Source organism: Sinocyclocheilus rhinocerous, unplaced genomic scaffold, assembly GCF_001515625.1.
Source record: "Sinocyclocheilus rhinocerous isolate Xijiao unplaced genomic scaffold, SAMN03320098_v1.1 scaffold448, whole genome shotgun sequence".
Classification (NCBI taxonomy): domain Eukaryota; kingdom Metazoa; phylum Chordata; class Actinopteri; order Cypriniformes; family Cyprinidae; genus Sinocyclocheilus; species Sinocyclocheilus rhinocerous.
In genome coordinates, this window is record NW_015651514.1 from 759,532 (window position 1) to 773,208 (window position 13,677).

The following is a 13,677-nucleotide window of genomic DNA, read 5'->3' on the forward strand; positions in this document are numbered from 1 at the left end:
GGTGGTGTGTGTGTGTGAGTGTGCAAAATGCTATGTAATTATGTCACTATAAACTATGCAAAATGTCACTATAGTAAAATTATAGTAAAATGTGTGTGTGTGTATATATATATATATATATACTGTATATACACACAAGCACAATAAATCTATATAAAAATATATAAAATAACATGAATATTAATGAATAACACTTGATATATTATATGTATATTGAAATTGTGTGTGTGCAAAATGCAGGAGTCAGTGTAGTACAAAAAAATTACATTTATGTATATTTTTGTAATTTTTTATTTATATTTTCACACACGCACACAATAATAATAATAAATAAATATAAAATAATATATGAATTTTAATAAATAATAACAATTTATATATATTTATATATAAATATTTCTAATTTTGTAATTTCATATATATATATATATGTGTGTGTGTGTGTGTGTGTGTAATTTCAATTTGAAAAGCGTAGAAAATTTAGCTCAGAAAATGAGTGAAAGCTGTATTTAATGGCAGTGGGTTTGTGGCCTTTAAAAACTGCCAGTGAAAGAAATATTACTGTGAAATATGTACATGCATTTTTGTTTTATTGTTCATACTGTGCAAGACAAAGTGTGTCTGTACTTAAACTGATAGCATGTGATATCTATTGAGTTACAGTCAGATTACTGTATAAATAGATGCATACAGGTGCTGGGAATAAATGCATTTTTGTATGATTCTCTTGTCTCTCTCTCTCACAGAGTGACCGACTTCTAATCAAAGGAGCGAAGATAGTGAATGATGATCAGTCTTTCCATGCCGACATCTATATGGAGGATGGAGTCATCAAGCAAGTGTTTTTGCTGTTGTTGTTGCTATTTGATATCATTCATTTTCTTGTCATTATATCTCATATTCATAAGTAATGACTGACAGTAGAGATGACCTCTGTTGTCCTTTGTGACTGTCTCTTTTTCTCTCTCCAGGCAAATCGGTGAAAACCTCATAGTTCCTGGTGGTGTGAAGACCATCGATGCCCACGGCAGGATGCTGATACCCGGTGGCATCGACGTTCACACCCGCTTCCAGATGCCCGACCGGGGAATGACAGCTGCTGATGATTTCTACCAGGGCACACGAGCTGCTCTCGCTGGTGGCACCACTATGATCAGTACGTCTAAAACATAAAAAAAATAAATAAATAAAATAAAATAAAAAAATATATATATTTACAATATTTACAAGGCAGATTACACCTTAATTAAACTGATAAAAAAAATACAAATCATGAGATTTTGATCCATTATTTTAATATTCTGAAAACTTTAAATTGCAGATACACACACACACACACACACTCACACACACTGTGTGTGTACTGTGTATATTTATTATGTATATATAAATACACACACATACAGCATATATTTTAAAAAATATTTACATGTATATATTTATATTCATAAAATGTATATTATATATAAATGTATTTAACATATAAACGTAACATATTTTTCTTAAATATATACATGCATGTGTGTGTATTTATATATACATAATAAATATACACAGTACATACACATATACTATGTAAACAAAAACTTTTATTTTGGATGCGATTAATCGCGATTAACGCTTGACAGCACTAATATATATACAGTGGGTACGGAAAGTATTCAGACCCCCTTAAATTTTTCACTCTTTGTTATATTGCAGCCATTTGCTAAAATCATTTAAGTTAATTTTTTTTCCTCATTAATGTACACACAGCACCCCATATTGACAGAAAAACAGAATTGTTGACATTTTTGCAGATTTATTAAAAAAGAAAAACTGAAATATCACATGGTCACAGTATTCAGACCCTTTGCTCAGTATTTAGTAGAAGAACCCTTTTGATCTAATACAGCCATGAATCTTTTTGGGAAAGATGCAACAAGTTTTTCACACCTGGATTTGGGGATCCTCCGCCATTCCTCCTTGCAGATCCTCTCCAGTTCTGCCAGGTTGGATGGTAAACGTTGGTGGACAGCCAACCTGACAGAACTGGAGAGGATCTGCAAGGAGGAATGGCAGAGGATCCCCAAATCCAGGTGTGAAAAACTTGTTGCATCTTTCCCAAAAAGACTCATGGCTGTATTAGATCAAAAGGGAGCTTCTACTAAATACTGAGCAAAGGGTCCGAATACTTAGGACCATGTGATATTTCAATTTTTCTTTTTTAATAAATCTGCAAAAAAGTCAACAATTCTGTGTTTTTCTGTCAATATGGGGTGCTGTGTGTACATTAATGAGGAAAAAAAATTAACTTAAATGATTTTAGCAAATGGCTGCAATATAACAAAGAGAGAAAAATTTAAGAGGGTCTGAATACTTTCCGTACCCACTGTATATACTGTATATATATATTTGTGTTGCAGTAATTTGCTTGTAAATCTATATTTTTCATTTCACGATGTTGAACATGATGCTTACTGCATACAGTTCCTTGGTTTGGGGGAGAAAGCAAAATATTACATATCAGTTTTTTTTAGATAGTCAAATTTGACAAATTGAAAAATGGCAAAATCACATAACAAAATTACTCAAAATTAAATAATAATAATAAAAATTTCAAAATGTTGTACATGACATTTCATGTGTCCAGTTCCTTGGTTAAGGAAAGAAAACAAATAATAACGCACAAAATAATACAATGTTTGTGTTCCTATGCTTTCAATGACAAATTAAAAATGGCAAAATCACATAACAAAATTACTTAAACTGAAATTAAAATGAAAACTAAAAAATGTAAAAATACAAATTCTAAATATTAATAAATGCTGTAACAGTATATAAATGATACTAAAATAACACTGACCCCAAGTCATTCTCTATGATAGTTTAGCTTAAAAACTGGGACAAATTACATGTTTAACATCTTTCCATTTCCTTCTATACATTTACATTTCCGTCAACATAAGTATACAGTATCACTATATTTTGATTTGTTTGTGTGTTTTCAGTCGATCATGTGGTCCCAGAGCCGGGCGTCAGTCTGATCGCTGCTTTTAACCAGTGGAGGGAGTGGGCCAACCACAAGTCCTGCTGCGATTACTCTCTTCATGTGGACATCACAGAGTGGCACAAGGGCATGCAGGAGGAGCTGGAGGCGCTGGTCAAAGATCACGGTATGCTCCTCTGCAGTTTACACACTTTTGCACGTGTGCAACAAAAACGAAAGCTTACATGTAGGCTAGATCAGTTGACAGCATTTGTGGCCATGTTGATTAACAGAGAAGATCATTTTAACTTTTCCCCCAAATTATCAAAGTATCAAAAAGTTCAGCTGCAGGACTTAAACATTATGTGTTAACATGAGATTAGAGTGATAATATATGCTCATGTCAAGTGGGTAAATCTGGTGACTTTCACATACTATGTGCAATTGTCTGTTTATATAGAGAAAAATCAAAATACTGCAGTTACATCAGTGATTATTAACCTGTGTTCTCCCGTGAAAAGTGATGATTTAGGCAGTTTACTCCTTAAATTAAGATTTGAATTCAAAAATATAGAATCTTTTCATAAAAGCACTTCATGAAAATAATGTATAATTATTTTTCGTAAAAACATCACATGAAAATCATCTTTGAGAATAAATAAAACGAACAAATATAATGAATAATTTAGAATTTAGAACAAAAAGCAAAATAGCTTATATAAAATATATACAATAAATTAAAAAAAATTTAAAATACAGAATGAATGAATAATTCAGGATAAGCAAAAAAGTAAAACAAGTAAAATGTAAAATGCCAAATGCAGTTCAATAATAAGAATTGGGTGCCAAAAATGCTTAATATTCACAACAATAATGTCACAATGCAGCAGTTTTATCAGTGGAGTTTATACACCAAGAACAGTATTCCCACATGAAAGTGATGATTTAGGTACTTTATGGCTAAAATTACACACGAGGGAAGAATCATTACAGGTGCTTTAAAGGGATAGTTCACCCAAAAATGAAAATGTGATGTTTATCTGCTTACCCCCAGGGCATCCAAGATGTAGGTGACTTTGTTTCTTCAGTAGAACACATATGATGATTTTTAACTTTAACCGTTGCAGTCTATCAATCGTATAATGCATGGCAATGGTAACAAAATCTATGAGAGTAAAAAAAACATGCACAGACAAATCCAAATTAAACCCTGCGGCTCGTGACGACACATTGATGTCCTAAGACACGAAACGATCGGTTTGTGCCAGAAACCGAACAGTATTTATATCATTTTTTACCTCTAATTCACCACTATGTCCAACTGTCTTTGAGCGCGCGCACGGTATCCGGTGCGTGAGGTGTGTACGGCTCTGGCATAGTTTACGTTAATGGGTGTGTTGATATCCAGCCGAAGAGCAATCAACCATAACTTCAGGCGAGCAGGCTCAGAAGTTGGGAATACGTGGAAAGTCACCACTCCCGAATGAGTTCGCGCAAGAGAACGTAATCTTTTAGTTTTAAGTCGGATTGAACAATCCGGATAAGAGCAAGTAAGTACCATTTTGATTAGCCGTCGTACCTACAATGACTGTGCACTGTGTAAACAATGAGTGACGTATACGCGCGAGAGATCACTTCCGGCGCTTGACTAGGAATTAGACTTAAAAGAAATAAAAGTAGCATTCTGCTGTTGGAGAGTGTTGTTATATAAACTACAGCAGTGCCCGTGCATTAAATCATTAACCGGAGCTAAACTGCTCACTGCATCATATAAATAACAACTCGAACCATCAATGTATGCATCAAACTCACTTCAACAGCCAACCGTTTCTTTTCTACGCATCATGTTTTTTTATATCCATGCATGTGGTTCTACTGAAGAAACAAAGTCACCTACATCTTGGATGCCCTGGGGGTAAGCAGATAAACATCACATTTTCATTTTTGGGTGAACTATCCCTTTAACAAGAATACAACCTGCACATTTCTGCTTTTAAGCGCTCAAAGTCCATGAACTCATTACTTCAACCTTGCCTGTTTCAGCAACTCCAGATCTCTGTATGCACGTCCATGTCTGATGTCTTACATCCTGGTCTTTTTTTTTCTCCCAGGTGTCAACTCTTTCCTGGTCTACTTGGCATACAAGGACATTTTCCAGCTAAACGACTCCCAGGTATGCATGATTTCTCATGCATATTCATTTCATTATCCTGATAAAGATGGATTAGACACTAAATGAGCAGTACTGGTGTTTTTGGTGCATTGAGAGTGCAGTCATGATGAGTTCTCCATGATTTGAGCGTGCAGGGCTGATGGTCACAGGGGAACAGACATGTTTGCTCTGATGATGTTCAGCACATTTCCTGTAGCTGTAGATCCAGAGCAGATGATAAAACAAACTGCACTGCATAAACACAGAAACCACACCCAGTGCTGTGTTTCTCCTGTCTGTTGTAGATGTATGAGGTGTTCAGTGTGATCAGGGACTTGGGAGCCATCGCCCAGGTGCACGCAGAGAACGGAGACATCATTGCTGAGGTGAGCTCCCCTTTCCTACACTAAAAAAAAAATAAAAAAAAATATATATATACACACACACACACACATACATATTACATGTAATATTTTATATAATATAAACAATAATTATAATAAACATTATATATATATATATACACCAGATATAATTTTTGATAGTGGGTGCAGGACACTATAGTTCATTTATGTAAGTGAGGATAGCAAAACTGTGACATATTGTACCCAAAAATTCTTAATACAGTGGACTACCACTTTTGAATTGATAAAAATTTGGGACCAAAAATTATCCAGACACTTTGACCTGACCATGTTTTGCTTAAGTGTTTTTTCTTTAATTGCTAATGCGACCTTTTTACACCACAGACTGAACAAAATGAAGCATTGCTTGGTAATCGGTTGACCTAAATTGGTATTATCTAATTGTGTACTTAAATTTAACAGCTGACAGCTATTCAACCTAATTTATTACATACCTTTCTATCAAAGTTATCTGACATTATCAAGATGAATTTGTTCTGACTGAGTTCTTGTCGTATTGTATTACCATTTTCTAAACTATAGCAAATAAACTGTGATAATGTGAGAAATGTTGAAGGTGTCTGAATACATTTTGGTTTGACCTTATGTCACCTCAAAAAAAGGATACGATTTTTTTGCACTGTGACTTTTTTAATGACAATTAAATTATCCTCCCTTCCCCAGTTCTTATTACAGAAATTATGTTTTGTAATGTAAAAAGAAATGTAATTCTCATTAATGCTATATTTAATATTAAATGTAGTATTTGTTGTACTGCTTTATGCTGATTTATTTATTTTTTAATCATTAAAAAATGATATATATATATATATATAAAGTGTCTGAATTACAGTGATGATCATTTGGAAACAAATGTGCTTAAAGGGGTGGTTCACTGTTTTTTTCTAGGCTTGATTGTGTTTATGGGGGGCAGTCTAACATGTGTTAATGCATCGTTTAAAAAAAAAAAAGCATTATTTTTCACATAATTTTCCTTTATTCCGCACCGCTCTGTCCCTTCTCTAAGAAACGGGCTGCTCTTTTCCTGTTTTTATGAAGCCCCGCCCTCAGAAATAGGCGATGGGCTCTGATTGGTTAGCTAGCCCAGTGTGTTGTGATTGGCTAAACCGCCTCTAGTGCGGTGATGTCACAAACCCGGGAAGTAACTCGTTGTAGTCTCTACCAGCCGTTTTTGTAGGCATTAAACCGCCAGAATTTTAAAAGACATATCTAAAAGATATCTCCGTTTGCATTGAACTTTCAGCTTCGTAACTTTGCAGATATTGTTTATGCTCAAACAGCAACATTACACACTAACTCGCGTTAAAAAAGTGAAATCGCAATCAACCACCCCTTTAACTGTGAAATAATGAAAATGCAAACAAATCTTAAAAATATATATTCTTTTTTTTTTTTTGCAGTGAAATCCATAAAAACCTCTTTTACTTTCTTCTGTTTACAGGAGCAGAAGAGGATTCTGGGATTGGGTATCACTGGTCCAGAAGGACATGTTCTGAGCCGCCCAGAGGAGGTAAAACACTTCACATGCACATCAAACTACACCAAATACACCATCACACCACATTGACACTGCAAAATTACAGCTGTGCACCACATGGAAGGGGTTTTAGCACGTCATCATACATCGAGACCCAAGAACGCTTCCAAAATACCCTTCAGACATGCTGCACTAAAACACATTTATGGTTTATTTCCCTTTAGGGATCAGGGGATTTCAGACTTTCTACTTTCCCACTGTTTTTGCTGCCAGACTCATTGATCATTGGTATCGCAGACACATCAGCCTTCCAGAAACCTTTAGCCACACATAAAGTGCAGGAGGTGCTGAGCAGCACTTTACAGCTGCTGCGTCTGTAATTTCAGCTGAAGGTCAGTGAGTGTTGGCTGTTGTATTATAGGTGGAGGCCGAGGCCGTCAACCGGGCTGTGACCGTCGCCAATCAGACCAACTGCCCGCTCTACATCACCAAAGTGATGAGCAAGAGCGCTGCTGATGTCATCGCACAGGCCAGGAAAAAAGGTACAACAGATGTTTGATATAAAAATCCAACGTGTTGATCAACTTCCCAATAAATCACATGGGTTTCATTCTCAAATTATCAACAGAATCCTAACTAGACTGACTACACTGCAAAAAATTATTTTCTGACACAGTATTTTTGTCTTGATTTCCAGTGCCAAATAAACATCATTAAATCAAAATCTATTTACTTGAGAAGCAAAATGGCCTAAGATTTTAAGTCTTGTTTTCTGAAGAAAAAAATAATAATTAAAGGGGTCATATGATGCGATTTCAAGTTTTCCTTTCTCTTTGGAGTGTTACAAGCTGATTGTGCATAGATAAGATCCCTGAAGTTGCAAAGACCAAAGTCTCAAAACCAAAGAGATATTCTTGATCAAAGTTAAGACTCTGCCACGCCTGTGTGCGCGAGCGAGAGAGAGAGAGAGAGCAGTGTGTGCGTGTGCGCGCGCGCGAGCGAGAGAGAGAGAGAGAGCAGTGTGTGTGTGTGCGCGCGCGCGAACGAGAGAGAGAGAGAGAGAGAGAGATGAGTTTGTTTAAAACCAAAAATATCTGTCTAAAGAAAAAGCCTTTATGTATAATGCATTATAAAAGTAGTTTTAATGCATTAATTATGCCTTGTAATGCACCTTATAATGCATTGTACAATCTCATGAATAATTGTAATCACAGTTAATACATTATAACACTTATCAATTCATTGTTACACTATGCATTTTAAATTTGGTTATAATTATTTATGACGAGATATAATGTATTAAAATGCACATTATGAATAATTATAATGCATTATACACTTTAATAACCCTTTATAAAGGCTTTAAGTAAAGTTTTACTGAAAATTCTTTGCAGTTTATGTTACAAAAACTAGTGAACTGATTAGTGAAGCCTTATTTTTTTTAATATATTCAAAATATACAAAAACGGACCAAAAATAGATTTGCTAAAATATTTTTTTTTTCTGTAAATGTATATTTCTACCAATATATTTTTGGCGATTTGTTGTGTATTTTTGAAAATGCATTTTCAAAATATAAATATATATTTTTAAAGCATTTTAAAATAAATATTTTATATTTCAATTCAAGAAAATACATTCACACGTCACTATATTTACTTGAGAAGCAAACTGTCTTATCAAAATTAAGTGAGTTTATGCTTAAAACAAGAAAAAAATGTCTGTTGGTAAGTAAAAAAAAAATCTTCAATTTACTTTTTTTTTTTTTCTTGTTTTAATTCATTTTGATGCATTTTTCTGAAAACAAGACGTCTTTTTTCCTCAAGTAAATGAGAAAAAAATCAAGTGTATCTTGATTTAATGCATCTTTAAATGCGTAACTGTAATGGGAAATAAATAAAAAAAGAAAATACTAAAAAAGAAAATGATTTTTGCAGTGAAATTACTGTATGGAAATGGTGTTAGCATGTTATGCTAATATTGTGTATTTAGTTGTTTTCATGAATTGTAACTTAAATATATGTAAGTGCGTTTTTGCACTAGCTGGCAGATTTTTTTCACTTGTTTTTAGCGTATTTCTAAAGCAAGTGAAAAATTAGAAATATGTTTGTGGGGTTTGGCAGTGACACTGCTGAAAAAAAAAAAAAAACCAAACAAAAACAGCTAAAACCAGCCCAAGCTAAGCTAGTCTTCCAGTCTGGTCATAGCTGATTCAGTGGGCTGGTTTTAAAAGGGTCTTGACCGCATCTTTAGCTGGTTTTAGAAGACGTTATACAGCCAAACAGCTCTTTAGGGTTTGAAACAGATCATCGTCTGCTTGTGAGCATGAGGCATTTAAAGGGATGGTTCGCAAACTTTGTTGACTTTGTTTCTTCAGTAGAACGCAAACGAAGAATTTTAACTCAAACCGTTGCAGTCTGTCAGTCTTATAATGGAGGTGAATAGGAATCACGGCTTTGAGAGTCAAAAAACATACACAAACAAAACCAAATTAAACCCTGCGGCTCGTGACCATACATTGATGTGTAAAGACACGAAACGATAGAATGAAGTAGCTGTCCTGGAGGCGGTCTAGTGATCCTGACCCAGTGCTTTCCCTCCGCAGGTACCGTGGTGTACGGGGAGCCCATCTCAGCCAGCCTGGGGACCGACGGCACTCACTACTGGAGCAAGAACTGGGCCAAAGCTGCAGCCTACATCACATCTCCACCCCTCAGCCCCGACCCCACCACCCCGGACTATCTCAACTCCCTGCTGGCCTGGTGTGTGTCCGCAGCTGCTCTAGTGCATTATGGGACATAGACTGCAGGGGGTTATTTGGACCACAGTGAGTGTGTGCAGAGAAGGGTTTAGCCATTAGAGAAGAACATTTGTGGGTGATCACTAGAGGGCGCCATTACACAAAGAAGAGCTTTTCTCTCTACTTATTCTTATGACAAACTAAGATATAATACAAATGACAATGAAAGAACCCTTTACTGGGTTGAAGTAGTACAAATAATACATACTGTGGTAGAAATTCTATGGTTATTATAGTTAAATAAAACTAAAAAAATTTTTTTTTTTTTTTACTTGAAATATAATAAATGCTAACTGATGTAAAAGATAAGGGGAAGAATCTTTTTCATCATACTTAATCAACTTTTTGATGTTACTAATTAATTTCAAATATTTATGTGGTGCTACAAATTAATTTTTAGAAGTATGAATATTTAATGTAGTCTCTCAGTTAATATGCAGTGCTAAAATTGCATGTATAATAATGATAAAATAATTAGCTAAATGTTTTTTGTGGTGTTACAAATAAATTGGCTAAATATTTTTAAAATATAAAATAATTAGCTAAATATTTTTAGATGTAGTTCAGATTAGATGGAGTTTAGCATGTCACACTACCTTCCAAAAGCATTTTATTTCAGCTAGCAATATACTGTGGTACTGAATGGTTGCTTGATGGTACACATGCTATTCATATACATGCTATTGAAAAGTTTAAGTATACCATGGTATTGTATTGTCAAAAAAAACAAAAACAACAACATATTGCCATGTGCAAAAGCATTACAGTTTGTAAGTGTTTTGTGTGTGTTTTGTGTGCAGTGGTGATCTGCAGGTGACTGGCAGTGCTCACTGCACCTTCAACACTTCCCAGAGGGCCGTGGGCAAGGATAATTTCACCTTCATCCCGGAGGGAACTAACGGTACTGAGGAGAGAATGTCCATCATCTGGGACAAGTGTGTGGTGAGAGATGATTTATCTGCTAATTAATATTATTACAGATCCAGGTTATATGAGACACGAGGAGTTTATGCATTTGTTACTTTGTATGTATTGGTTTATGCATTTGTTTCTTTTCTTTTTTTTTTTATTTAACTTTTTTATCTTTATCTTTATTATTATTTTATTGCTCCCAAAATGGGTATTTTTTATTCAATAGTTTCATATGTAAAATCTGATTAGATGAGCCACGATGCATTGTTTTGATTATTATTGTTAAATACTTTTATATTTAACATTTTAATTATTTATTTTTTATTTTCCTTTATAGGGTTTATCTTTATTAGATTATTGTAGCCAATATTGATAATTTTTTTTCTATTATGTTTTGTATTATATTTTCTGATTTGTCCATTAATCCTTACCAATAACCTTAGTTAACCTTCCAATAAATAACCATACTTATGCCATTAATCTTTCAACATTTTATTGAAACATTTTCTAATAAAATACTTACTTTACAAATAAAAAACAAACAAACATGAAAAAATAAAGTGGCAAGAATTACAAGGCACCTGTCAGTAATACAAATCTGTTTCATGGTGTGCACAACACACTCTGACTCTACCTATACTGTGGTCAAAATCAATGTAACTCTCATTACTGTATCATTCCCACAAAAGTTTCTGACCCTGTCTTTAAGATGAATGTTCTGCTTCACAGGTGACAGGTAAGATGGATGAAAACCAGTTTGTGGCCGTGACGAGCACCAACGCTGCCAAGATCTTTAACCTGTACCCACGGAAGGGTCGCATCGCTGTGGGCTCTGATGCCGACCTGGTGCTCTGGGACCCCGACACCACCAAAATCATCTCTGCTAAGAGCCACCACCTGGTGAGAAGAGTTTGTTTACAACTAAATCACTTTTCAAGTAATGTTTGTCAGCTGACAAGGAAGCTTTGGGGTCTGAATGTTAGATTAGTGCATCAAGGGCTGTTTGTGTATCTGAATGCACTTTAAATGAACCGTAATGTGGGTGACACCATTAGGTCTGGACCAGCTCTGACTCCTCATCCTCTGCTCGGAGCTGTTTTGGTATTCTGCTGACTCGCTCGCTCTGTCTGCTCCTGTTTGTCAATGAGGCTGATGCTGCGATCTGTGCTGATTTAATTCGACCGGAATGAGACGCTGATGCGGTCAGATATAGAAAGAGTTAATTATTTGAGCTCTGGTGAACTCTGGGATATGTTAATGTACATTATCATTCAAAGGTTCGAGATTTATTCATTTATTTATTTTGAGAGAAATTAATACTTTTATTCAGCAAGGATACATACAAAGACTTCCACAATAAAAAGTATCAGTTTCCATAAAAATATGAAGCAGCACAACTGTTTCAGAAATGTTTCTTGAGCAGCAAATCAGCATATTAGAATGATTTCTGAAGGATCATATGACACTGAAGACTGGAGTAATGATGCTGAAAATTCCGCTTTGCATCACAGAAATAAATAACATTTTCAAATATATTAATTTCTTTTTTTAATTATAATAATATTTCACAATATTACTGTTTATTTTTAATCAAATAAATGCAGCCCCGGTGAGCATGAGAGACTTCTTTCAGAACATTACAAGATCAGATTTTGATCATTAGCGAATCTGTTTTTTCTATAATATTTTAGATTTATTTACTATTTTAGGATGTGCTACAGATTGTTTTGATAGTATAGACTAGAGCTTCAAAAGCTGAGCTAAAAATGAGAGCTTTTCGCTCATTCTGTCATTCTCAGGCGGTGGAGTACAACATCTTTGAGGGGATTGAGGTGCGTGGAGCTCCTCTGGTGGTGATCAGCCAGGGCAAGATCGTCCTGGAGGACGGGAACCTCCACACCACTGAGGGTTCTGGACGCTACATCACCCGTAAACCCTTCCCAGACTACGTCTACAAGAGGATAAAGGCCCGCAGCAGGGTATATATGCGTTATACACAGATGCATATTGACTCTTATTTTAATTAAGAGTCATAAATTGATAATAGAAAAGATAATAAAAAAGATTTGTCTAATTGAGGTATCTCTCATCACAGCTTGCTGAGCTGTGTGGAGTCCCACGAGGTCTATATGATGGCCCGGTGTGTGAGGTCACTGTGACACCTAAGGTCATGACCCCTGTCACCTCCGGTAAGACTTCCCCGGTCAAACACACTCCTCAACCGGTTCGCAACCTGCATCAGTCTGGATTCAGCCTGTCTGGTGAGTATACAACTAAATGTCCTATACTTACTCTTGAAACAAACACATTTGCTACCATAATACTTTTTAGAATGGCATACTACCATAATATTATTTTGGCAGTATGCAATATATAAACAGTAATATATATTTTTACTAAAAAAAAACAAAAAAAAAGTTTACTGAAAAAATTGTGGCTCTGTCTTAAAATAAATTCAATTATAATTAAAAATTTCTAACAAAACACAAAGCTTACTGTGATTGTTAGTGTTTTGGCTCATTGTTTGATCATATTGCCAAAGATTTTTACATAAAATTAGATTAAAACTGTGATTAAAAATAGAAAAAAGTATTTTATTTGTATTAACTTAATTAGTATACTCACGTAAAGCGGTATATACCTATATAGCAAATCTTGGCTACATGATTGTTTATATTGCCACAAAATGTAACTATATTATCGACCAGCTCTTAATGTGAAGTTGGATATATTTACATTTAGTCATTTAGCAGACGCTTTTATCCAATGCGACTTACAAATGAGGACAATGGAAGCAATCAAAATCAACACAAGAGCAATATGCAAGTGCTATGACAAGTCTCAGTTAGCCTAACGCAATACACATATACAAGTTTTTTTTAAATTATATAATAAATAAAAAGAAAACAGAATAGAAAAAGAATAGAGCAAACTAGTGTTAGA

The 13,677-nt window shown here is 34.8% G+C and overlaps 1 protein-coding gene across 1 annotated transcript in view; it reads left to right on the plus strand.

The window, feature by feature from the left end:
- The window catches only part of dpysl2a (dihydropyrimidinase like 2a), a 33,306-nt gene that overhangs the window by 15,311 nt on the left and 4,318 nt on the right, over positions 1–13,677 (plus strand). Inside the window, exons 2-13 of the mRNA XM_016518444.1 lie at positions 747–835; positions 972–1,156; positions 2,991–3,155; positions 5,080–5,141; positions 5,426–5,506; positions 6,987–7,055; positions 7,444–7,564; positions 9,628–9,784; positions 10,623–10,764; positions 11,464–11,634; positions 12,534–12,713; positions 12,830–12,995. Of these exons, the coding sequence (XP_016373930.1) occupies positions 747–835; positions 972–1,156; positions 2,991–3,155; positions 5,080–5,141; positions 5,426–5,506; positions 6,987–7,055; positions 7,444–7,564; positions 9,628–9,784; positions 10,623–10,764; positions 11,464–11,634; positions 12,534–12,713; positions 12,830–12,995 (1,588 nt within the window). The remainder of the gene's footprint in view (positions 1–746; positions 836–971; positions 1,157–2,990; positions 3,156–5,079; positions 5,142–5,425; positions 5,507–6,986; positions 7,056–7,443; positions 7,565–9,627; positions 9,785–10,622; positions 10,765–11,463; positions 11,635–12,533; positions 12,714–12,829; positions 12,996–13,677) is intronic.